Source organism: Ixodes scapularis, unplaced genomic scaffold, assembly GCF_016920785.2.
Source record: "Ixodes scapularis isolate PalLabHiFi unplaced genomic scaffold, ASM1692078v2 PGA_scaffold11__112_contigs__length_91849675, whole genome shotgun sequence".
In the NCBI taxonomy this organism is placed as follows: Eukaryota; Metazoa; Arthropoda; class Arachnida; order Ixodida; family Ixodidae; genus Ixodes; species Ixodes scapularis.
In genome coordinates, this window is record NW_024609837.1 from 88,231,590 (window position 1) to 88,257,152 (window position 25,563).

The window sequence follows — 25,563 nt, forward strand, 5'->3', positions numbered from 1 at the left end:
CTCTTCCGCGAGTCCGTCGATCACCTTTCGACAAAACGGATCATTCTGCTGGGCTTTCAGAAGCTCTTCTTTGCTGAACACGATTCCCACTGCACTCACTGCGTCTATGTGGTCGATCGTCTCGTCCGGGGTGGTCAGATCTGCTGCCTCCCTTTGGGACTGAGTCACGGCTTCGCCTGACACTGTGAGTGTCGTTGGCTCGGCCTGGGTTTTTGCGGAAATCTGTGTGCAGTCTATGGGGGCTCGTGACAATGCATCCGCCACCATGTTTGTGCTGCCTTTCCGGTACCGCACGACGTAGTCGTATTTTTGCAGCATCAAAGCCCATCTTGCCAAGCCACCAGCGGGTTCGCGAAGTCGGGAGAGCCATATTAGGCTTTGGTGATCTGTTTCGATCACGAAAGTGGTCCCGTCGACATAAATGTCGAAGCGCCGGAGTGCAAAGACGATGGCCAAGCACTCTTGTTCGCATGTGCTGTAGTTCCTTTCAGCTGGCGTCAACGAGCGGCTGGCGAAGGCCACCGGTCGGAGTACACCTTCGTGCTGTTGGAGCAGGACCGCGCCCAAGCCCAGATTGCTGGCATCTGTTTGAATCAGAAAGGGCTTGTTCAAGTCGGGTAGCTTGAGTTCAGCTGTGTCTGCGAGCGCTCGGGAGGTGCGGCGAAAGGCCGCTTCCTGCTCGGGACCCCAGCTCCAACTCACGGACTTTCGCAATAGGCGTGTCAGTGGTGCTTGAAGAGTCGCGCAGTTTGGGATGAATTGGCGATAGAAGTTCACCACTCCCAGGTAGCGACGGAGGGAGCTCACGTCGGTTGGCGCAGGAAACTCCAGGATTGCCTGTAGTTTGTCCGGATGTGGCGCAAGGCGCCCGCGATCAAGTTCGAACCCGAGCAAGGCGATGCGGGTTTCGGCTATTTGAGCCTTTTCGGGGTTCAGGGTCATTCCCGCGGCTTTTAGCCGGTCGAGTACGTCCTCGAGATGACGTAGGTGATCTTCGAAGGTGTTGGAGTAGACGACAATGTCGTCGAGATAGGCCATTGCGTGTTTCCATTTTGCTTCTCCCAGTACTCGGTCGATCAATCGCTGGAACGTCATTGGCGCTCCGCACAGACCGAAGGACATTCGTGTGAATTCGAAAACCCCGCGGTGACAACAGAAGGCTGTTTTTGCCTCGTCACCTGGCTCCATCCGAACCTGGAGGTAGCCTCGGCTAGCGTCCAGGGTGGTGAAGTACCGCGCACTGCCCAAGTTGGACAGAATCGAGTCGATGCTCGGTAGCGGGTAGGCGTCTTTTCGTGTGACGTCGTTGAGACGGCGGTAGTCCACGCAGAGACGTGAGCTGCCGTCTTTCTTCGGGACCAGCACCACGGGGAATGCCCAGGGGCTGTTAGATCGCCGGACAACTCCGGTGTCGATCATTTCGTCCAGGGCACGGTCGATGGCTTTTCGTTTAGCCAAGCTTACGGGTCGCGCATTCTGCCTTCTTGGCAGTTCGTCGCCCGTGTCAATGGGATGTCGCACTTCGTTTGTGCAGCCCGGTCGGTCCGTGAACATTGCATCATAGCGGCGCAACAACGACGACAGTCGGGCTTTTTCGCGCCCTGACACGCTGCATGATTGCGTGAGCAGTGGGTGCGTCATTTCCCTGATGGGGGCGGCGCTCGCTGCCATCGGCGCTGGACTCGGTGTCTTGGGGTCAATGACCCGGTTTAGGGAGTCCCTCGCTTCCTCTCGACGGCTCGTCGCGTGCGCCAATGGTGGCGTTGGCGGTACGTCCGGGGGTTCGCAGAAGGGTTTCAGGGGTGCAAACGTGCCCTCCCGATAGCCTGCGCTGCTGACGTCGATTACAATGCCTGTTTTGGCAAGGAAGTCTGCCCAAAATAATGGGCACCGATAGGCCAGGGAGATGAACGAAGCGTTGTCGTCTTACTCGATTCTCCCATCTCGCGACCAGCCGCGCGGTACCAGCCGAAAGGGCGGTTCCGCAGGCTAGGCGAAAGGCAGTGTTGCATTCTCGGAGTCGGACAGAATTCTGTCGGAGGTGAGTCAACACTTCGTCGCCGAACATCGAAGCGCTTGCTCCGGTGTCGAGGAGTGCCTTGAATGGCTTGCCGGCGATCGTTACAGAAATGAACGGGGCCGGCGTGCCGGTCGGGAAGCCTATTCTGTAGGCGGTCGGCAAAAGAGTGGCCATGGGACCCTCTGATTCTTTGTTAGCCACCGGTCCGTCCGTCCAAGGGCCGTTTACCGGTGGGTTTGCTCGTTTCCCGCACGGTGCGATTCCGTGTTCGGCCGCTCCGGGCACTGGCGAGCGAGATGACCGGGGCGATTGCACCGAAAACATCTTCTGTCGTCGCCTCGCCGGGGGTTCCGCCGTGCGTTTTGGTTTTCGCCGGCTCTGTCTTAGCGTGCATCGGCTCGCTGAGATTGAGGGATCCTCGTTTCCTCCTGCCTCGCTGCCTCGTTGGGGCGCGAGTCGGTGGTTCTAAACTGCGGCGTCGGCCGGCTTGTTCGTCTACCGTAGGAGTATGGGTCGAGCGCACGATCTGAGATTGCGTACGTATCTCGTCCCCGATCTTCCGCATAGTTTGCGGAATCGTAGCACCTCGGTGTTCGAGATGGCGTGTCCCCGCTTCACGCGCAGCGCGGTTCGAGGGCCGCTGACGCTGGAGGCGGAGGCCGGTACGCACGGGCAGCGAGAATGTCTCCCTGAAGACGGCGGGCCTCGGAGGCGAGCTCGTTCAGGTCGCGGAAACGGCTGCCTCGAAGATACGCAGCGAAAGTAGGGTGGCTTTGGCGTATGAAGCGTTCCACTCGCTCTGCATTGGGAGCTGAGGGTTCCGCGAACTCGAAGAGCTCTTGCATGGCTCGTACGAACTCCAGCAGGGACTCGTCCGGATGCTGGGTTCGCTGTTCGAGCTCCCGCCGCATCCTTCTCTCATAGTCGGCGGGAAGGAATTCGCGGCGGAACGCCTCTCGGAACTGATCGAGCGTTCCGGCGGGTTGGTCACCGACAAATCGGAACCAGCGGGGGCGGCTTCGTCGACGAGCGCGATTGGCAGAATGCGCTCAAGTATTTCACGATCGGACATTCCCATCGCCAAGTTGGTACTCTCTTAAATCGTCAAGGAAGTCCGTAGCGCTCGCTTTGTCTGCGTAACCCCGATAAGTCGGGACAGGAATTCGGACCGGAGGTCGTTGGGTCTGTGGTGCGAGTGTTGTCGTTCGCAACGCACCTGTCAGACTCTCAATCACACGTGCCGCATTTTCGAGCAAGGTGTGATGAGGTTTCTCATCACACCTTGCTCACGCCGCGGTTTCTCCCGCTCACGCCGCGGTTTCATCACGCCGCGGTTTCTCCGTGGGGAGACCGGTAGGCTTCGCTTTGTGCCGGTGGCGGAGCACGTGCGTTCAGGGAAGATCTGGGAGTGATGGCGCCCGTCCGCAATGGCGTCGGAACCATGCTCGGCTCCAGGGGTGCGCCGTAGGGCGCTTCTCGTTGGAGGTTTGGCATTTCGGCTTCTCGTTGAAGTGGGGGCTGTGCGAATGCGTCGGCCGCGGTCGTCAGCATGAGCAAATCCGAGAAGTCGGTCTGCATCGTCACGGTAAGCACTGGTTGCGCGAGGACTCGTCACTCGGCAGCAGTCGCCACACACAGACGTACCAGGGTTCTGGTCGTCAGCCCTTTTGTTGGGCGCCAAATTGTGGTTCTCCTTAGGGCCACTGCCTTTGGGAGTACCACGTTCGCGGCGAGACGCTCTACCGCGAAGCGGGTTCGCACTCGCGTGGCATGCTGCTCGTCGAGCGCAATGAGACACCAGTCACGTTGGTAACGGTGATAAACTGTTTATTTACAATGAAACAAAATAACAACAACACAGCGGCTATAAGCTGGTGAACGCCGTCGGTGTGGAGATCGCCCACGGCCGAACGGTCGTTCACAAATGTACAAAGGACGGGGTAAACGCTCACTGGTGCGCCGGAAGGTTCCCCGTTGTCGCCGCCGCCGAATCCCAGGAAGAAGACAGAAGCGAGACTGCTGTCCGCTGGTTTTAAGATAACGACGGGGGCGAAGTGGCCAATCAAGGAGCGACACGTCAATCTCCTTTGTGCGGGGGTTCGCTATGGGAATCGCCCCAAGGGGGGAGAGGAGGAAGCCACTCACAGTGGTAAGCAGCGCCACCCCTCGCTACGCCAGCGCGGCCGCCACGGCGCGCCAAAACGCTGACGCGACAGAATGTTGAGGGATCACAATCCCCACAACATGAATGCACGACAGAGGCACCAGCCAGGACGCTTGCAATCCATTGCTTTACTTTTTCTTTCTTTTGACGAAAATCGGGCATGTCGGGATCCAGTAAAACGGTGGCAAGCGGTTTTTCGGAATTGCTTGACGACGCCTACAGCAATGTATGTACACTTGTGGGATGTCTCAATGTCTCTTTGGAGGCATTGCAAGTGGACATTTATTACTAGCCAAAGGCAAAGCAAGGCTTGCAGCAGCCTTGCAGAAAGTTTCGAAAAACAAAAAGAAAAGCACCCGCTAGTCGTAATGCACCTTTGTCTTGTGTACAATTTCGCAATGCACTGCGGTAGTTATGTGTTTCATCAGCAGGAGACTGCTTCCATGTATTATATAACTGGTCAACCTAATGCTGTGATATTTACTACTAATCCGGTCATTTTCATATAAGGTTTGATATGTGCAGTTTGGTTCTTATTTATTTATAGCAGGTGCATATATATGCATCATTTAACTGAAGCATTGCAAAATATATCATGCCATTGGCATTTCAGTTACATGTTGAAAGACTCCCAGGTGGTCGAACATGACCATAATTTGTTCATTGCAGCGAACAAAGTATCTTTCGTTTGTCCAGCACTTAAAACAAATATTTTTATTTCTCTAAGAATATCTGCTCCAAAAACCACTTTTGCAGCTCCGAATCACTGTTTTGGCTGCTCCAAAAAACACTTTTTCTTCTCCAAAAAACGCTGTTGGTGCTGCTCCAAAGGCCACTTTTAATGCTCCAAAACTCTGTTTTGGCTGCTCCAAAAGGTGCTGCAAAACGGCTTAGGCCAGTCACATCACTGAGGTCCCTTCTCCCCCCTTCTCCTCCTGGGTATAGTCTGCTGCTTGCTCTGTTGAAAGTTTACTTGTCTGTTGCTAGTTGAAAGATGTGGTTGTGTTGTCCCTGTTTTAATTGTTTTATTCTTTCTTCATCCATGACTTAAACCAACACGCTCTTCTCCCAAGCATGTTCTGGATCTGTTTACCATTCTCCCTTGTTCTCTGGGTGGCCTGCGCAGCACGTCTGGCGGGTGCTGGTGGAGGAAGGCTGCCTGCCCGAGGAGCTGCGTCTGCTGCGGGAGGTGTTCCTGCTGGGCCGAGGAGAGCTCTTCCTCCACTTGTCCCAGGCCACGGAGCCCCTGCTCTGCCGGCCCAGGGGGGCTGCCACCGAGCGGGGTCAGTGCCTCTGTCGGCTAGGCTCTGCATTGGCAACTGGATGGCTAAGGATTTGTATCCCTTATCCCCGTCCTGGAGAATCTGCCAAAGGCAGTGGTAGTCTGAAATTCCTCATGGTGACTGCTGGACAGGTACCCCAGGGCATAACAGAGCCTTTTTAATTTCGTCGCAGACAAACTTTAGCGCAACATTGAAGTTTCAGTTTTCAATCAAACACACATCATTATTTTTTTCTTTTTGTTTATTAAAAATGTTTAGCCCAATTTGTGAAAAAAAGATTGTCACACCCTCACAAAGGTATTTAGGAGAAAAAGACGGCACACAAATCGGATAAGCAGTTCCTGAGATATCACGGGGATGAGCAGCCACGGCAAAGGAAAAATCCATTTTGAGCAAACGGCGGTTGAAATTTAGCCACACTTTCTGCACTAGAATGACCCTGCACAGTAGCTGGGAGTGTCCCTGTGCACTTTCTTGTTCCGCCTCTGTCTTCTCTTGCGGTCGTTTGCTGGCTTTATGCATGCATTGGTCATCTTTCTCGGCAGCTCGCTGAAGGGCTAGATGGGCTGGCTGGAGTCCCACCGAGACCAAGATCTCTGCCTTGTAGCAGCCGTCATTGATTCTAAATACTGCTTCCCGCAGTGCCATTTCAACAGCAATCAGCGATGCATGCTGTTCCTTGGGACCACAGAACAGAGTAGAAAGACTCGGATGCATTCTGTGCCCTCGCCCCCAAGGAGCGTTGGAGAAGAGAAGCCTGTGATAGACGTGGGTAGACAAGCAGCATAGCTGCAGTGACATAGTCTGACAGCTGGTGCTTATGCTGGGGCTTGCCTTTTGCCTCGGCAGCTCTGTGCCGGCACCAGGATTGAGCTCCCTCCGGTCAAGGTTCATGGTGGGGTTCCTGGTCAGTCGACATGATGTGATGGTATGTGGCCATTACTGCACACTGCATCGCAGCCATGTCCTTCAAGTTGTTTCGTAAGGCCCAGCCATAGTAGTCAGTGAGCTTGTCGATGTGGGCCTTTGTCAGCTGTCCCTTGCCAATCAACAGCTTGTCACTCTTTTGGACGATGTTGCGCATTGCCGTCCCCATCCTCTTCTGAACGGGATTGAGGCGCTGCTCCTTCACAATAGGCTTTAGCCCATAGACATTCTCTTCCACGAGTGCAGAGAAGGTCCTGCTGTCCCCGTTGGAGACTAATGTCGTGTAACGCAAGTTGTGCTTCGGAGAGACTACGTTGAAAAGCATCAGGGCTGCGTCAACCTCCATCATTCCAGATTTGGCGTCTGTGTTCTTTTGGCAGATGTGATGCATGCGCCAGCTGCTGTAGGCTTCATCTCCAGGCTTGGGTCCTATCTGGTATCCAAGGCACGGGTTGGATAGGACCACGGCATCCAAGATGAGGCCTGTATGGTACAGTCGAGCCCGGTTATATCGCACCCGGGTATTTCGAATTATTGTTTATATCGAACAGTCTAAACATCTTGAAAATCGGATGTAATTGTATAGGAGCATTGTTTGTCGGTTGTGATCGTAGTCGTAGACAGCATGGTGGAAGTTCATCGTTCCGCGTAAAAGCGCTATCTTTGACTGTGAATTTTCGTTGTGTGTCGCTATGATAACCCAGCACGTACTAGAAGGGAAGATCCACCTACTCGTGCGGCGATGTTGGGGCGGCACTCTCAAGACGGCAGAAACGCTCGTGTCGTCGTGTTTGTTTACTTCGACTACAGTGGTACTTTCTAAGCATTTGTGTTTTCGAACATCGCCCGGATTTCTTATTTGGAGCATTTCATGCCTGTGCTCAAGTTGAAGGTATTACTGGTGCATACCGTATAAAGGGTGCGAATTTTCACGCGTTTTCATCATCGGAGAAAAGTGATTAGGGTTAGCATTCCCGAACGCTCTCAACGTCCGTCCGCAACCCGCAACGCCGTTAAAAGGCTGCGCCAGGCAAAACTCGCTTATTTCTTTCAAAATGTGTGACACACTTGAGAGAGAAGTGTACTAGTCTGGTGAAATAAAGACTTTCCTCAAACTAAGCTTTATTTTTCATCTAACATAAAATAAATTCTTTTACAAAAGTAAGTTGTCTGATGGCATGTATTTTGGCCTGAAAAATTGATGTTTTGGTGATAGCGCGGTACCGCTTATAGTGCGAATTTTCGCGACTCCCGCGACATACGTTATATGCGGTCTACACTGTATAGTGAATGAAGCACGGCATGCTTCTCCCATTGCGTCGCTTCTCCCATTGCGCAGGCAGGGAGCACACAGCTTGCCTTACGGGGCTGGCAGACTGCCAAGCCAGCACACGCGCACAGGGACAGGGACACGAAAGGAGTAAAAGAGCACTTGTAAAAAAAAAATAAAAAGAAAGCATCTGTAAAAAAAAAAAAAAAAGCATTTGTAAAAAAAAAAAAAAGCATTTGTAAAAAAAAAAAATGGAAGATGGCAAAAGCAAGGAAAAAGGCATGCGCGAGCGCTTAGGGAGGGCAGGGAGTGCCCGCTGTTGGAAAGGCACCGTGCACTCTTTCCCCGAACACCGCTGTCGCTGCGCAACTCCTTAACTTAAAATTAAATAAAAAGGAAAAAAAAAAGTTCAGTGTATCAACAACGGTTGAGCAATCACACTCTGAACGCCTTACCTTTGTTTACCTTTTTCTTACGCCGTTTTTGCCACCTGAATTTTTGTCACCTGAATTTAGTGAGGTTTGTTTTTTGTTGCTTGCTTAACTTTATTTTATGGATTGAGATTTTTTTTCTTTTTTTTTTGATGCAACTCGCTTTTTTTTTATTTTAGTTTTTTAATTATTTTTTGTGTTTTGTTGTTGGCATTGTGTGGAGGTCGTGGCCAGGCTTAAACAGTCGCAAACACTGCCGCGTAAACGCAGCGGTGGTTGTGATCTTCACCAACTAAGCTCTGCTGTATTTAGCGGCTCTAGAGGTTCTATTTGGCGAGGTCCTGTTTGTTGCTACCTTTGGTATTAGCAGAGACACGCGGAAATTTGAACTGGAGCTTGAGTTAACATATTTTTTTTTATATGAAATTATCTATATATCAAACTATTTTACGATCCCCTTTAAATTCGATATATCTGGGTTCGACTGTACCTGATCACTGATCCAACGCTGATGTTGGACATGTACCCACGCTTGTGCCATGTTCTATCGTACACCACATTCATGTCCTTGCAGAAGCTTGCATCCATCTTCTTGTAGACTGTCTTCACAGCAGCGGCTGGATCGGCATAAAACTTGTCCATGCACAGGGCCTCTTACTCTCTGAAGGTCTTCAGCTGCTCCTGGAATGTCTTGTGGTGGAGACCTCTGTGGGAGACATTCATGGCAGCCCAAAAATCATTGAAAGCTGTCTGCCCCTTTCCAATCTGCTTTATAGCCATTATGGATCAGATGTTGACTTCGAAAGCCATCGAGCCTTGTTGGCATGAACTCCAGGAATTTGCAACAATGCCACAAGGTGGGCATGTGACCTCGAGTTTAGTGGCCAGTCCCAGCTTGGTGCCCTCTTGTACAGTCAACCCAGTCCCCAAGCAATGCTCGCACACCGTGCAGGAAAGCAGGTTGCTAAAAACGTCCTTCTGAACGAGGCGAAACTTTGCACTTTCGGTTGTCGCAGTGGCAGGTGTGGGATGGGGCTGCATGGCTCGAAGCCTCCTTTGGGTCGCTGGCATAGTGCCTAGTTCAGCTTGAACAATCTCATAATGTTTTACGGCAACTTTAATTTCTTCGCGCGTCAAAAAATCTGTCTTGAGATGGGCGCTGGACGACGCACTCCCACTTGCAGTAGGCGCCAGGCGAGTGCTGAAGCCCGCAATCTCGGAAGAAACTGCAGCGGTCAATGTGCTGGGGACGCCTCACATACTCACAGTGACGGCTTCTTCCTCAGCGGCAACGGCCGATGGCACGGGAGGTCCGTTGGAAGCTTCAACGTGATGAGCATTGGCGGCACGCTGTGCAGAAATTTCCAACTTTGCCATCCTGGTGAACTTCATGGAGCGCTTTTGCATGCCAAACGCACGCACTGTCTTGTATTTCGTTCTATGCATCGTGTGCGGTTACAAAATAAATGGGCAAGCTACAAGAAGCTTGTTGTGTATAGGGGGCGCTGAACTCATGCATTACCAATTGTATATAAGAGCATCATCATCGGCATAAAGATGAGTCAGCGTCCAGTGCCTGCCTCGTGTCAGTTCTTGTTCTGCGGCCTTCCGGCTGCGTTCGCCGGTCTACACCACATTGGCGCAGTCGACAAAAGTACAACCTCGGCAGCAGTCAAGATGACAGTCCTTCTTCGCAACTAGTACGCGAGGGGCGTTACCCATTAACGCAAAGATGAATACGTTCGGGCTGCCATCGTTAGCCCCGTTTTTGGAGGCGCCGGGAGACCCGGCAGTGCCATGGCGGCAATGGCGAGAGGACTTCGAGATCTTTCTGCAGGCGACGGAAATGGACGCGAAACCGCCAGCACAACGAAAGGCGATACTTCTACAGTGTTTGGGGGTGGAAGGTCGAAGAGTGTTTCGCACGTTGGTTCCAGAGCCTGCGGCTGCACCACCGATAACTGCTGCTGCAGCTGGAAGTACGCCGGAGAAGACCACATCAAAAGGGGGTGAGCCGGACGACTACACCGATGCACTTCGGTTGTTGGAACGACATTTCACGAACACTCTGAATGTGCTTGTCGAACGACGGCGATTCATGTTGCGGCGACAGCTTCAGGAAGAACCGATACGCGCGTACGTCAGCGCCCTGCGACAGCTCGCGAGTACTTGCGACTTCGGTGACTATCTTGAGGCAGCGCTGCGGGATAAAGTCGTCGACGGAGTATGGAGCGTGGAGCTAAGACAGAAGCTGCTCATGAAAGGTTCACAGCTTACGTTGGGCCAGGCCATGGACATCCTACAGACGTTCGAGCAGGCAGCGGAAGGTGCCCGTGTCTACGAGGAGGGGCGTGACGCTGCCATGGTTCAGCAAGTCGAGAGGGCAAGAAATCGTTCAGGAACAGGAGTCAGCGGTTCTTCAACAGTTCCGGACCGCAGGTGTTACAGATGCGGTGCTTCAGGACACCTAGCCAGTGCACGGGAATGCAGAGCGCGAGATAGGCGGTGTTCGAGGTGTCACAAGGTGGGACATTTTCAAGCGGTATGTAGAAGTACCGGGCAAGCGCGGGTGCAAGCGGTTCAGGACACGGACGGAAACGAAGAGTTGGGCACCCTAACAGTCACACAGAACGAGCGAACCACTCTGATAGTCGACGTTTGCGTCGAGGGCGAAGTGATTCAGCTTGTCGTGGACACAGGCTCGTCAGTGTCTATCTTGCCAGCAAACATCTATCAAGAAAAATTTGCAAGACGGTTCGCCTTGGCTCCAGCAACGGTGACTCTGCGGGACTTTTCACAGCAAAGAATTCCAGTCTTGGGATGTTTTGTGGCTCAAGCGGCACGTGGAGGCGTGTCGTCAAACATTCGCTTCTATGTGGTGTCAAGGGGCATGGCGTTGCTGGGACTGGATGCGGTACAACAACTACGGCTGCATATCGACGGCGCATCGCTGGCGTGCCTACAGACAACGACGGGGCCACAACCTCTGCCTCCTGAACTTAGTGAGTTTTCATTCCTCTTTGCGGGGAAACTGGGACTTGCTAAAAACATGGTACACGAAGTTAAACTGCGCCCCAACGTCAAACCAGTATCAGCAAAAGCTAGGCGATTACCGTTGATGTTGCGAGAACAAGTCTCTGCTGAGTTGTTAAGATTAGAGCGTGAAAGCATTATCGAACGGGTAAACGCTTCTGAGTGGGTGTCTCCAATAGTGGTGGTAAAAAAAAAAGACGGGAGCATCCGACTCTGCGTAGATTTACGGGAGCCAAACAAGGCCATTGTCGTTGACGGCTTCCCGTTGCCGCACACGGAGGAGCTTTTGCACGCTTTGAACGGAGCAGCATGGTTCTCTAAACTGGACCTGGCGTCAGCCTATCACCAGGTCGAGTTGTCAGAAGACAGCCGGGCACTGACGACGTTTGCCACACATGAGGGACTGTTTCAGTTCCGTAGAGTCTGTTTTGGCCTTGCTTCGGCGCCCGCCGCGTTTCAGCGAATGATGGAAGAAATATTGAAAGGTTGCAAGGGCGTCCTATTGTATATTGACGATATTATTGTCTTTGGCAAAAATAAGAAAGAACACAACAGTCATCTGCGCGAGGTCTTGCAGCGAATAGCGGCCGCTGGCCTGCAACTGAACACGAAATGTGTCTTCGGGGTAGAGGAATTGTCGTTCTTGGGTCACCATGTGAGCGCAAGGGGTCTCGCACCCCTCAAATCAAAAGTGGACACGATTATCAATGCACAGACGCCAACGGATTTGGTGGGGTTGCGTTCTTTTCTTGGGCTCATGGGATACTACTCTCATTTCCTCCCTCATTATGCAGAAGTGGTGGAGCCACTGCGGCGCCTTCTTCGAAAGGGCCAGGAGTTCATCTGGGACCAGAACGCTGAGGAAAGCTTCGGCAAGGCTAAGAACCTACTAGCGTCGTGCAGCGCAGTATCCATGTTTGACCGGTCCTTACCTGTACAGGTAACAACTGATGCATCGGCATATGGGCTGGGAGCGGTACTGCAACAGGTGATCGATGGGGAGACGCGTACGATAGCATTTGCATCAAGGACGTTGACGCCACAGGAACGCAAATACTCTACGGGAGAACGAGAAGCCCTGGCATGTCTGTGGGCTTGCGAGCACTGGCATGTGTACTTGTGGGGAAGAAATTTTGTGCTGCGAACGGACCACCAGGCATTGGTAACATTGCTCTCTACTAATGGCACCGGAAGGCGGCCACTTCGGATAGAGCGGTGGTGTGCAAGGCTGATGAGGTACAATTTTACTGTACAATACACGAAAGGAGAAGATAATGTAGTCGCTGACGCACTCTCCCGGTTGCCCTTGCTGTCCACAGAGTGCGACCCAGTAGAGGAGGTCATTGCTGCGGTGTCAAGCGTGGTAACAAAGAACCAATTGCAAGTGGAGACAGAGAAGGACGGCGTGTTACGGGAGGTGATGCAGTATGTCACATCTAGTTGGCCAGAAAAGAAATGTCTGTCAGGAAAGCTACTATCATTTTGGCGGATTCAAGAAGAGCTTTCTGTTCTGGAGGGGGTGCTGTTTCGTGCAGAGCGGGTGGTGCCTCCATCGACATTGGTGTCCAGATTCATCATGATGGCCCACGAATCGCATCCGGGCATCGTCAGGACAAAGCAGCGACTCCGGGAGCTGTATTGGTGGCCTGGGATGGACGAAGACGTGGAAAACTGCATTAGAAGCTGCGCTGTGTGCAAGGCATCAGACAAGTCTGCAAAGACCGCGGTGGCCCCTCTACAACCAGGGCAATGGCCTGAAAAGCCCTGGGAAAAGCTGGGCATGGATATTGTGGGCCCGATGGAACGAGCCCCTCCAGAGTGCAGATTTGCAGTAACTGTGATTGATTATCACAGTAAGTGGCCGGAGGTTTTTTTTGTGTCGTCGATAACTTCTCAGTCGGTGACGAAAGTGTTACTGGAGCTATTCGCGAGGGAAGGATACCCAAAGAGTGTTGTCACTGACAATGGCAGACAATTTATGTCGACACAGTTTGAAGGGTTCCTACAAGACAGAGGAATTGAACACTGTGTGGCCTCGCTGTACTACCCGCAGTGCAACGGTCAAATAGAACGATTTAACCGCGTCTTAAAAGAATATATTCAGGTGGCGGCACTGGAGCGGAGACCACTTAAGGAGGCGATTCTGGAATACCTGAGTATTTACAGGGCAACTCCCCATGCGACCACCGGCATGTCTCCGGCGTTTTTGCTACACGGAAGGCGGCCACGAACAAGACTGGACGTCGTGGGACTACCGGAGAGAGGGTTTTTCGATGAACCGCGGCCTCACGTCGCCGAACTGCAACGCCGTGTCAAAGAGCGACAGCAGAGGACAAAGAAATACACCGATGAAAGACGGGGAGCCAGGCACTCCATCATTGAACCCGGCGACTTCGTAAAAATAAAGAGGTGGGGAGGACCAAAAGGACAGCAGAGGTTTTCTTTGCCAATAGAAGTAAAAAAACGCGTGGGAAAAAATTCCTTCCTTTTAGACAATGGGAAGAAATGGAACGCTGCCAAATTGACAGTAGTGGCCAAAGGAGGAGCACCAGGTGCCCGGAACTTGGTAGAAAAAGTTATGGAACGACGTGGAGCGGTAAGAGACCAGTTATGCGACCTGGAATTGCCCACTGAAGAAGGGGCATCACAAGTACCATCACCACGGGACGTCGCAACTGCCAGAACCCCAGAGACATTATCGCCAGGTGACGACAGCGCTACCGTCGCTACGCACGGAGCGGAAGCTGCACGGGGTGCTGAGACACTTCCAGACGCTACACTTCAGGAGACTGAAATCTTGTCGACACCAGCAGAGTCGGCGCCAGCTCCAGAGCAAGTCGAAGCGCAGGACATCCCCGGCCAACAGGAGTTGTTGACCACGGCACCGTCGTACAGCAGGCCTCAGCGACAAAGAAGAATGCCCGGAAAATACAATGATTATGTTTTACACTAGAATTATCTGTTATAGTGGTTACAGAGCTATGTGAATAACTGTAATTATTGGTGAAAGTTGTGTTCTAGTTACTGGGGTTTTGTTTGTTTAAAGGGGGGAAATATGTTGTGTATAGAGGGCGCTGAACTCATGCATTACCAATTGTATATAAGAGCATCACCATCGGCATAAAGATGAGTCGGCGTCCAGTGCCTGCCTCGTGTCAGTTCTTGTTCTGCGGCCTTCCGGCTGCGTTCGCCGGTCTACACCACAAAGCTGCTGAAAGTTCACTGGGAACAATTGTAAAGAAGGCAAAAAGCAAAGTGGAGCTAACAATGCAGAGAGCAAGCAAGGAGACCACTACCGTTGCAGACGACGCGACCGGCAGCGACTGAATAAAACAGAGAGGACGCGCGCTGTGGCCAATAGTAGCCGCGTGCTCCCCCGCCCGCTTCAGGAGCAAGCGCTTTGTCTAATCACGACTGTGCAATTGCAACATGGCAAAACGCCGACCACGCAGAAACCACGAGGCTGACGCCATTTTGAAAATCGGGAGAAAGAAAAAAAAAAGACAAAAATGGCAGCCGCTGGCCAAAAAAAACGGGAGCGCCAATAGTGCAAAATTTCGGTTTATTTTGGCACTTGACTGCCACTTGAAAGCTACCCCAGGCCGCGTAAATGTTTTATTTTTAATATTTTCCGGACGATTTTAGTGGTGATAATTACAGAGAAGGTAGATTAGAAGATATACAACCCAAAAATATGGTTTTCATAGAATCAACTTTTTCGTGATTTTTCAGTTTTCAAGGCCCGCGTCCCTCCTTAAATGTGGGATCAGAATTAACTAAGTGCTGGCTCTACATTTGCTGGCTTGTGGCCGAGTATTGGTAGAGGGTTGGCTAATGGCTGACTAAGTAATGGATATGGGCTGGCTAATCGAAGGCGTGCGTAATATGTGCCGGATAAATGTTGGCTAAGTATTGACTAACCATTGGCTAAGCATTCTGTGCTGGCTGTAAGCAAGCACCTGTCGGGTGCTTGCTTTGTTAGCTCGCAAAGATTCTTGTATCCTATATAAATCATCATTAGCTTACTCTGTCATTCACGAAATTTGTCATATCTTGTCATAATGAGGAATCTTGAAAAACATCCTTGTGTAGTAGTCCACACCTGTAAATAGTCTGCACCATATAAAATTTCAACTTTTAGTCTCCTATAGTCCGTGGACTGTAGTCCGGAAAATGCGTTGGGCATCAAATGAGACAGTCTTCTGTTTTGAAGGAAGTAAATTTATAGGTGTGTCAAAGAAGCGAGATCTTAAGGGGGGACATGGGCCTAAAATTTAAATTTGTTTTTAAAAATTCATTTTTTAATTTTGAGGTTTTCAGTTTTAGAAACTAATTATACACCCTTACACCAAATTCAATAACCATACGCCAAATAGTTATGTTGATATAAAATATTTTTAACAGATTGTGAGGCAGCAACAAAGTAAAGGAGTTCAATGTTTGAATGCATTTTTCTCAGTTTCACTTTTTGCTGCAAATTTCATACGAAGGAATCTTTTGTTCGAAGGTGAAAGTACCCTAATACCACAATCAAGATGTTTCTGAACTGAAATTTACTGAGGAATTGGGCTATCTACTTTATTTTGTTTGAAGTTGAAGTCTTCAGTGATAAAAAACCAAGTTTTCAAAAATTGACATAGGACAGATATGCATCTCATAGTTTGAGGTAATAACTGTTCCTGAAATACTTACAATTAAGTTATTAAAACTAGATAGCCCGAGGTCCCATATCCCCCACTTTATATTCAAGCAGTCAAAATGATGCTTAATAGCTTCATTTGCATATCATAGATTTCTTAATGAAAAGTGACACATCATCTTATGCAGGTATGTAAATTTGTCCTAGAGAGCTGAAATTTTGCACAGTACACCTACATCTGAAGTTAAATCTTCCCTGCAAATTTCATTCCGATCACTTCAGTAGTTCAAAACTTTGACCTCTAGCCAGTGTCCCCCCTTAAAGGCAAGTTTCGACAGTCACTCACGTGCTCAAAATTGGTTTATCATATTAATGACCCATCTGAACTAGTAACCCAAATTACAAGTCCCAATTGCTGTTTTTTTTTCCCCAAAGTTATTGTAGTAGTTTCGAGTTTGGTCCGATAGGCTGAGGTGCTCTACTGGCAACACTGAAAACGTGACGTCAGGTGTCATAATTGGGATGATATGGAGGCATTACAGCTTGTTACCGACAGGTTACGAGAGGTTTAATGGTGTAAAATAAATGATAATTAAACTTGTGCCAAAAAGAAATAGAAAAAAAAAAAAAAAATATTGTGTTTTCTCGACTGCCTGCTTGACCCTGAAGTTATGCAACGTGACATCACCCCAGCGGAGAGAACAGAAAAATTTGAATGTTGATTTTGATATTACCCTTATTTGCTGTTTTTTGAATAACTATTTTGAATTTCGATATAATGGATAGCACGCTTGAAAGAGTAAGGCATGGGTATTCTGAAAATATGTCAATATTTTTGTAATTTCTGAGGAGTCTGATATCAAGAATAGGAAAATTTGTTCCTAGGAACATTACTAAGGCTCGTGGTTGCAACATCGCAGATCACATTGTTTTCTTTCTACGTGCAAAAACGACAATCAGCGTCGTGCCCTTTTCAAGCCTATTCTGGTCCAAGTGCACTGTGCGGGTCGCAATGTCGTTTTGCATTCTTTCCATCGTTGTTCACTCGCAATGACAAGCTGTTATCACGGTTTTATAGCACAACATTGCAGCTGTTGGAAAATGTGTGTGCCTATATATGTGCCAGGTGTCCCCCCAACAAAATTTTGCCTTTTATGAATCGCAAAAATAAACCACATCGTCAAACGCTCAGTTTCTGGCAAAATGTAGCACTAGTGGTCTGAACCAGATTTTTTAATTTTATTGATTTGCAGTTACTGCAGGTAGCTGCTTTGCCCAAGCAGGGGAGGTCTGCATCGGGTGTGATAGCAGATACCAAAGTTTAAGAACAAACCATTATTTTATTCGAAAGTTGCGAGCGATTTTTGGAAGCTTTCGACAGTAAAATGGATGCTGACAGAGCCCACGAGTACATGGGGCTGAATGGCACAAATTATCCATTGAAAAGTTTCCAGAGATTGCTCTTAACGTTTTAATAAGACGACTGTTAGTTCTGAAATTTTGGCATCTGGTCCAGACCGCTATCGCTATGTTTGGGCCAAGGCTGCGCATTCGGCAGTGTGTACTTTATTTTTGCGATGAAGGAGACACTACCGTAATATCCCGAGTCATCGCCCACCCCCCTACCAACTGAAATTCATTAAAAAAGTGGGGTGGGCCATGTCTCGGTGGGTGAGCCCAAACACTTGAAAAAAAGCGGAAAAAACCGCCTATTTTTCTTTGCGTATCTAGCGCTGGTGCACAAGAGAAACATCAAACTCAAAACTTGATTTAGTTTCATTGTTTTATAGAAAAAAATGCTCACGAAAGAATATTTTACTATAGCGAAGTCCGTTGCTTGCATACGTGCTAGAAACACCGCCGATCTGCATATAGCGCGAACGTTTGTTCCGTGAAAGAATGTCACCACTATGTTCTCCTAGTTAGCAAAAAAAAGGAAAGAAAAGTCTACAAGAAAATAGAAAAAGCTACCAGGCGCAACGAGCGAGCGAGCGAGCAGACCAAAGAAGCGACCAAGAGCAATGCTGGGAAAGCGGGAAAGCCGGCGGTCGCGTTGGCAAATAAATACTTTGGCGTCGTGCCAAGTCGGGCGCCTTGTCAATTGCAAGCTCTTGTGCAACTTTCTTGTTTGGTGCGTACATACGTGCGTCCGTGCACGGCAGGCTGTCAATGCACGGTTGGGACGCTCTGCAAACGTCTGTGTAGGGCGTTTCAGCAAAGCTTTATTTACGCGTTGGCTTTGCCTAAAATATTGCACAACCGCAGTTGCGACGGGCGGGAAGAAGGAGCGGGTTCGCGGTGACCTTACTTCGGCGGAGACAGACTTTGATTTAACACTCCGCGGTTACATTAACAAACTCTTATTTTGTTATCTCCATCGTTTTCTTTTCGCACGGATACACGACCACTTTGGGTTCGCTCACGGAGGTAAACAAAAAGAAGTGTCTTTCCCTCCTTTGTTTTACTTTGTCACGGATGTCCTCGAACTGTAAGGTCCGCGGCCGCGTCATTCGGGTAGGATGTGTGTTCGCGGATCGCAGAGTCCGCGCTGGGGTATTTGAAGGGGTGGGCGATGACTCTGTGTTTTTTCGGAAATCGATATTGGCCCAAAAAATGGGGTGGGCGATGGCTCGGGGATGGGCGATGACTCGGGATATTACGGTAAATTTATTCTGGGGGGCACGCTGTTATGTGGATTTGGAACTTATCCAACTTGCTACAATTACTAACTTTGACCTTTCCTTGCAGAGGTGAATAAGGCATTCCAGCTGTCTTGCAGCCTGCTGCAGTCTGAGGACGAAAACTTGGCTGAACGCTTTCGCATCACGGTGGGCCCGCCCCTGAGTGAGTGCTTCACTGCAGGCTCAGATCCATGTCGGATCGTGCAGTGATGGTCCGGCTCACATTCTTCATATTTATGTAAAAAATATATGCTAAAGCCATGTTCTTGGAGGAGCTTTCAGATGTGTGCGAACACCATGGCTAATTTTCTTCGGAGAGATAAAGTTTTGAAGTATGAGGCATGGAGGTTGCCAAGGCTTCGCTAAGGTACTTTGCACAGCCTTCAATTTCGCACCGAAGCATGCACATAAAAATTATTTTAAGGCGAAAGCTTTACTTGTCCCATTGAGCAAGAAAATGGTGTCGTTGTGCCCGAAAGATAGCCATAAAAATATGTCATCAAACACGCACCTCCCTATCGCATGCTCAAGGACAAAGCCGTCCTTGGCATCGTCCTTAAGGTCGTCCTAGAGGATTTGGACATCCTCTAGATGTCGGCCTAGAGGACCTAGACGTCCTCTAGACGTCTGTTTCTAGGTGTCGTTCTCGACATCATCCGAGATGTCCTCTAGGTGTTGTTCTCGACGTCATCCTTGATGTTGTCCCAGGAGTCTTACACGTCATTCTTGACGTCATCCTAGAGGTTGTCCTAGATGTCGTCCTCTAGGGTCTGTTCTCGACGTCGTCCTCTAGGCATCTTTCTCAACGTCATCCTTAAGGTCATCCTAGAGGTTTTCCTTGAAGTCGTCCGAGCAGTTGTCCTCGGCGTCGACCTAGTTGTCCTTGATGTCATCCTAGAGGTCGTCCTAGACGTTGTCATACTTGGCGTTCTCTACGACGTCGTCCTATACGTTGTCATAGATGTCGTACTTAGCGTTCTCTACGACGTCGTCGTATACGTCGTCCTAAACTTTAATATGTATAGAAACATTACTCAACAAAATTTTCAGCGAGACTACATGGTGATACAAGGAGACGCCCGCCTCTTTAAATCGGCCGGAAAATTCGGTTTCTATCAAGCTACGACTTTGTGCAGCGTTGCCCACAGATGGTGCATTTTTTTTTGTAAAATTTGCAAAGAGCGAACTTACCTGAGGAAAAAGTAAAGAAAGAAAAAGGCTTAACTCCTATGGAATTTTAACGTATACTTACAGACAGTGGTTCTCAAATGTTGTTCTCAGTGGTTTTCAAATACATTCCAATTTTTGGGGGAGTTCCCTCGTGTGAATGTCAATAATATAAGTCTGCTCCACACTAGCAAACAGTTATATTCATTAAATTAAATCATTCTCATGATTAGCCTTTCTATTCCTCTCTTTCCGGAAGGAGGCCTCCATCATCTCCGTCTAGGTATCTACAAGGGGCCCGCAAGACATCAATGGTTGAGAACCACCGAGTTAATTGATGTATGCTTTTGTAAGGAATAAGATGCAAAATAGATTTTTTTTTTTTTATTATTAGCTTTTGTGCACTTACAGCCTCTCCTTTGGCCTTAATTCCTGCCGTTATCACTTTCGGAGTGCACCATCCTGCATGACCAACACATTCAGCCCCTATCTTCGAGTGTATTTTGTCTTTTTTGACGATTCTTTTTTGTATCGGTAGTATGTGGCAAAAAAAGTAACGAGTAATGACACAATGCCAATGTGTTCTGACAAGCGGAGGCATTCCCAAACGGCACTTGTCACTTCAAAAAGGTCTACGAGAAAGACGAAAACAATTCCTGGAGAAGGGGACAAGGGACAAACACAAATCTCCAAACACAACTAGGTGACTGGTGCGTGACCGAAAAAAAATCCTCCTGGCCCGGGTATCGAACCCGGGACCTCTTCATTTCCAGTGGAGCACTCTACCAACTGAGCTAACCAGGGATCAGACATCAGTAGAGCAAACAGGTTTTACCAGCTACCACCAGTCTGACACCAACGAGGGCGAAAGGCTCGCATTTTTTAGGTTATGATTATAATGCAATTAAATGCGAAGGTGCAGCTCGCTTGCACCTTTGCATTTAATTGCCTCGTAATCAAAAGGGTCTGTTGTGTGTTCTTGGTTAGTGGCATAACATTTTCCCCGGAGAAAATATCCTGAAATATTTTTTTTCAGGTGATGGAGACTCGTCATCGGAGCCCCTTTCCGGTTGGGAAACGATCGGCATGACGTACCAGGTCAAGTGGCCCCTTCACGTCTTCCTCACTGAGTCAGCCATGGCCAAGTAAGCACCCGATCGTGATTGCTCGCTCAGTTCAACTCGCTCATTGTCAGCCACAAATGGGGAATGAGGAATCTTTCAAGGTGAACACAAGTCCTCGGGCTCTATCTTGTGCTCTGTCTTTGCCTTTGATTGTGCTCCATGTTCTAACCTTTGATTGTGCTCTTAACACTTTCCATACTTTGCTCGTCAGAATTGATCAACTGTGATCGACGATTTACGAGCCCCGTTGCGAAGCCTCCGATGGATTTCTGGACAGGTTACAACATCTGGTGGTTAGAATGAACACTCTAGTTTGTTTTCATATACCGTAATATCCTGAGTCATCACGCACCCCCTTGCCGCCTGAAATTCATAAAAAAGGGGGGGTGGGCTTTTTCTCGGTGGGTAAGCACAAAAAGAAAGCTAAAGAAACGCTCATTTTTTTGTATGTGCAGCTGCACAAGAGATACATTAAACTCGATAGTGCTCTAATTAGTCTCATTGTTTTATGTAAGAAATTCTCACGAAAGAAGTTTTACTATTACAAAGTTCCTTGCTTGCATACACATGTTTTTTTGTCCGAACAAACGTTTTTGTAAGCAAACAAAATTTCATTTTGTTATCTTTGTCATTTTTCTTTTGCACAGATGTACAGCTTTGGGGTCACAGAAATCGGGGAGAAAATGCATAAGCAAAGAGAAGTGTCTTTCCCTCCTTCTCTTTACTTTGTCACGGACGTTCTGCAACTGTATGATCAGCGGCCTGTTATTCGGGTTGGACGAATGTTTGCAGATCGCGGAGTCTGCGCTGGGGCATTTGAAGGTGTGGGCGATCACTCTGTGTTTGTTGGAAATCGATATTCGCCCAGAAAGTGGGGTTGGCGATGACTCGGCATATTACGGTAGTCCTTTTTTTTCTTACCACGAGTTGTCACGAGCAAACGTGCGGCTGTAAAAGAGCGCTCCGCGCTGAGAACATGGCGTCTTCGTTGCGCAGCGCGCCTTCTCGAAAGCATTTGAGGTGTTGCGATTTGAGGGTGTTTGCAGTTGTTTTGTTGCTGGTACCGGCTTGAGTGAGTCGGAAGATGATGTCGGATCAGTGGCACACCGACAGGGGGGGAGGCGAATTCAAACCTTCCCCCCCCCCCCCCCCCAGATTTTTGTAGGGTGAGAGGAAAAAAAAAAGCATTTGTGCCTGACGACTTTTCGAACTTCAGTCTGCCCACTAACCTTCCTCTCATCATTGGATACTGGACATTTCTGGCAACATGCTCTACCTCATTATGGCCCGTAAGCGTACGTTCGTAGCACTTTGTTCTGCAGCACCGGAAACGGGTGTAGAAGAAAATGGTCCTGGAACACTCGGTCCCGGGTGCAAGGTAGAAAAAAATGATTGCATATAACGATCGTTATGAAAATAGAATACAGGGTGAATTAATTGTACAAATTTCTAAGCTCCATTGAGTAAAAGAAAAAAAAATTGTATTGTTTTTTTTCTATGTTAAGGCTTTTTTTTTTTTTTTTCGAAATCATCAGCTGGCATATTGAGTTATTAATGCATTTATCGCAACTGAAGAACGGGTGGAATAGAAAGTAAGCAAAAGTTACTCACATATTATCCGCTTCATTTTGTGAAAGTAAACACCACAGTGGCCCAACAATCGTTTGTGGTTTAGACGTGAAGTATAAGAAATGTAGTTTGTTTTTTATGTTTTTACTAAGTGAACTAATCGTTCCGTAATTTTACAAAAAAAAACACCACTTTATTTAGCTGTGTACCTATTTACACCATAATTACCATAGAATGCCGCACATCTGCCCATACCACGTTAAGCGCCCATTCCCAAATTTGTAAGATCCTAGAAAATATGCACAGTACATTTAAATGTAAAACTGATGACCGGACAAGCACCCATCCCCCATTTTTTCGCGGTCATCTCTAAATGTTGAGTGGGCACTTGCCCGGTATTTTACGGTAGTTAGAAAAAAATCGATTTTGCGTCAATTTAAAAAGCCTCGCCGCTTTCAGATTTCTTCTGTATATTACAAAAGCTTTGTTTTTATTCGGTTAATTTAATCTAATAGATAAATAATTCGGTCCCATAAATTCAGACCTGCTAATCTGAAACAAGTGAGGGTAGTTTTTTTTTTTTTTTTCAGATTTTATTTTTATAAATGCTGTGGGGAGCGAGGGTGGAAAAGGTGGCAATCATTGCTTTTTTTTAAATTTGATAATGAAAAACCTTGTTCACACAGAAGTTCTTACTCTATAAGGTTTTTTGTTTTTTTTTAAGTTCTACGTTTTGAATATCTTCCAAATAGAAACCACCTCTCATCTCTATTCTTATTTCCAGTCGGGAGACATCTTCATTCTTCATTCTCCCCTCCTTAAACATCAGAGGCAACAAGAAGGAAAAAACACTGCACACATTTAAAGCAGGCGGGCAGAAATGCTTGTGTTCAACAGTCGAGCACATGTATAATGAATCAAAAGTTAAAGATGTTGCCGGCTGTTGAAATCCATTGAGGGGAGAGCAAAAACTGCCGGTGACATGGCCCGTCGTAAAGCTATGTCACCGTTTCAAAGACATTGACAATGGAGGAAACGAAGCTGAGGAATTGCCTTAAAGAAAATATACGAAAGAAAGAAAACAATTTTTAAACAGCCTGAAGGAGAAAAGGATGTAATAAAGTGAATATACAACGAACAAGCAAAATTTTAGAGGTATATTTACGGCACAAAACAAATTTGTACTTGGTGCCCGCAGGAGCCACTGCTAGTCACGTGGTAGACCTGTGCGCTGCCGTGCTGCGCCACTGCCGCTGAAGTCCCCAGAAGCCGCCGCTGCACGCTGAGCGTGGCGCGCCACCAGCTGTACGCTTTTCTCCACGCCACCGCCAGCAGAGAACACCCCGGTGCGCCCCCGCTGTCAATTTTTGACCGGCGCACGGGTCTATCACATAATGCTGGCACTTTTTACATAATGCTTGCACTCTTTAGGGAGCTGCCTGTGTGCTCTAAAAGTTACTTATTAATCTTTGTTTTTAATTACACTTAAAACTGTTACGACGTACGACAGCCAAGAAATGGTAGGTGGTGAACGGGACTTATTATCTGATGCGCTTATATAGGCAGCCCAAAACTTCAGGTGGGAAGAGAACGGAACAGATAACGATAACTACACTGGCGGATGATTAGAAAGTACATATCATTGTTCGACGATGCGCAGTTTCCGATGGTACAGCAAAAACAAAGATTAATAAGTAACTTTTAGAGTGCATGGGGAGCTTTCGAAAGAGTGCAAGCACCACGTGACTATAGTGGCCACTTTTTCGCGGGCCCCCAGGGGCGCCAACTACAAATTTGTTCTGCTATCATTTCCATTGTAAACTCGTTTCATGATGTCCTTTTTCCATCCAGGCTGTTTAAAAAAATTTTTTTTACAGCGGAGCTATTAGGGCCTAGTTTCCCCAGTTTCGTGTCTGTGGGCAAATAAATCTCGACACAAGCAACTGCGGCACAGAGTACAGCTCCACTGCTCTTCCTTCTTCACCAAAGGTTGAAAGCTTTTTCTTTGCATATGTCTTTTAACTGAAATAAACGATTCCTCGCTGTGAAGTACATCCACACTGCATGCTTGTTGCAAACTGGCATGCGCAGTTCAGAAGTGGTAAGATTCGGGGATTTTTGAGACTGGTCTGCTTATAATTAGAAATAGCTTGTCAGTTGATTGTGTGACGAAGATATCGGCTTTCAATGCAATGTCCTCTGAAAGCGAGACCTTTGGACGGGGCCACCCGGAAATCTGGTAATAGTTCTCCCTTTGTCAAATGCTTGTTTCCTTCTCTGTCTCCCCCACCATTCCCCCTCTATCTTCAGCAAGGCCACCTGGGTGAAGAGAGAGGGCCTCTGCCTTCTTTCTTGTCAGTCTCTAGTTCTCCTCTTCACCTTCTCTTTAGCTCTGCATTCTCTCTCAAAGGGTCTTTCCGGCCCATGGAAGGGATCAGATTTCATGCCCACCGATGCCGTTCATTCACTAACGTTTCCTCGAGTGTGACTGCTGCTGTGTAAATCCGAGAGTTCACGATGAGCTGCGTCACCAAAGCCGCCTTCTTTAAGGGGGGCATGGGCCTAAAAAGTGAATTTTTGAACCATCTGCCTGATTTAAATGACATTTACAGGGCTTGTTTCTGTTCATGTTGGGAACATTTGTGCCAAATTTTTGTTAACCTGGGTGAAGTACAAAAAAAAATTGCAAATGTTTAAAGATGAAAGTGGGCGTGTCTGCGTGGGAAAACTATCGTTTTGAAATTACTTATAAATTTGTCGTTTTCATGTGTTATACTGCTTTAGGACAGTCCAGACCAGATAGCTATGGAGCTATATTTTTATATTCATGACAAAAATTCATGACAAAAAAGCCACATAAACTCGAATACTGTTTTTTAGATTTCCATTTTTTGTCCAAAATTTTAATTCTTGAGCATGAAAAATGACAAAAATAAAAAATACAAGCTCGTAGCTCTCTTCCCCTTAAAATTTCACTCTAGAAGAACTTATAAAAATGAATCCAAGTTACGTAATAACAGAAAGATAGTTTTCCTAAAGTGAAATTTATGCCAAAAAGTGGAACGGAGAAAAATGTACCCAAAGTTTTCCAACCCCTGCCTTTTCTTTAGCATCGGAGGACCAAAAATAATTTATAAAAAATTAACTATGCTGAGTAAAGTAATCAAACTTTCTGGGGATACTCTCTAGGTGTTGGTAGATATAAATGTGACATTTTTTAAAATCAACTTTTTTTGCAGGAATTGTTTTTTCTGG

At 48.0% G+C, this 25,563-nt stretch overlaps 1 protein-coding gene across 4 annotated transcripts in view; it reads left to right on the top strand.

Annotated features, from left to right (window-relative positions):
- The window catches only part of LOC8036583 (gamma-tubulin complex component 4), a 105,065-nt gene that overhangs the window by 65,597 nt on the left and 13,905 nt on the right, over positions 1–25,563 (top strand). For all 4 annotated transcript variants that reach the window (XM_029992795.3, XM_029992796.3, XM_029992797.3 and 1 more), the window contains exons 9-11: positions 5,311–5,467; positions 18,516–18,611; positions 20,652–20,760. In XM_029992795.3, coding sequence (XP_029848655.2) covers positions 5,311–5,467; positions 18,516–18,611; positions 20,652–20,760 — 362 coding nt within the window. The remainder of the gene's footprint in view (positions 1–5,310; positions 5,468–18,515; positions 18,612–20,651; positions 20,761–25,563) is intronic.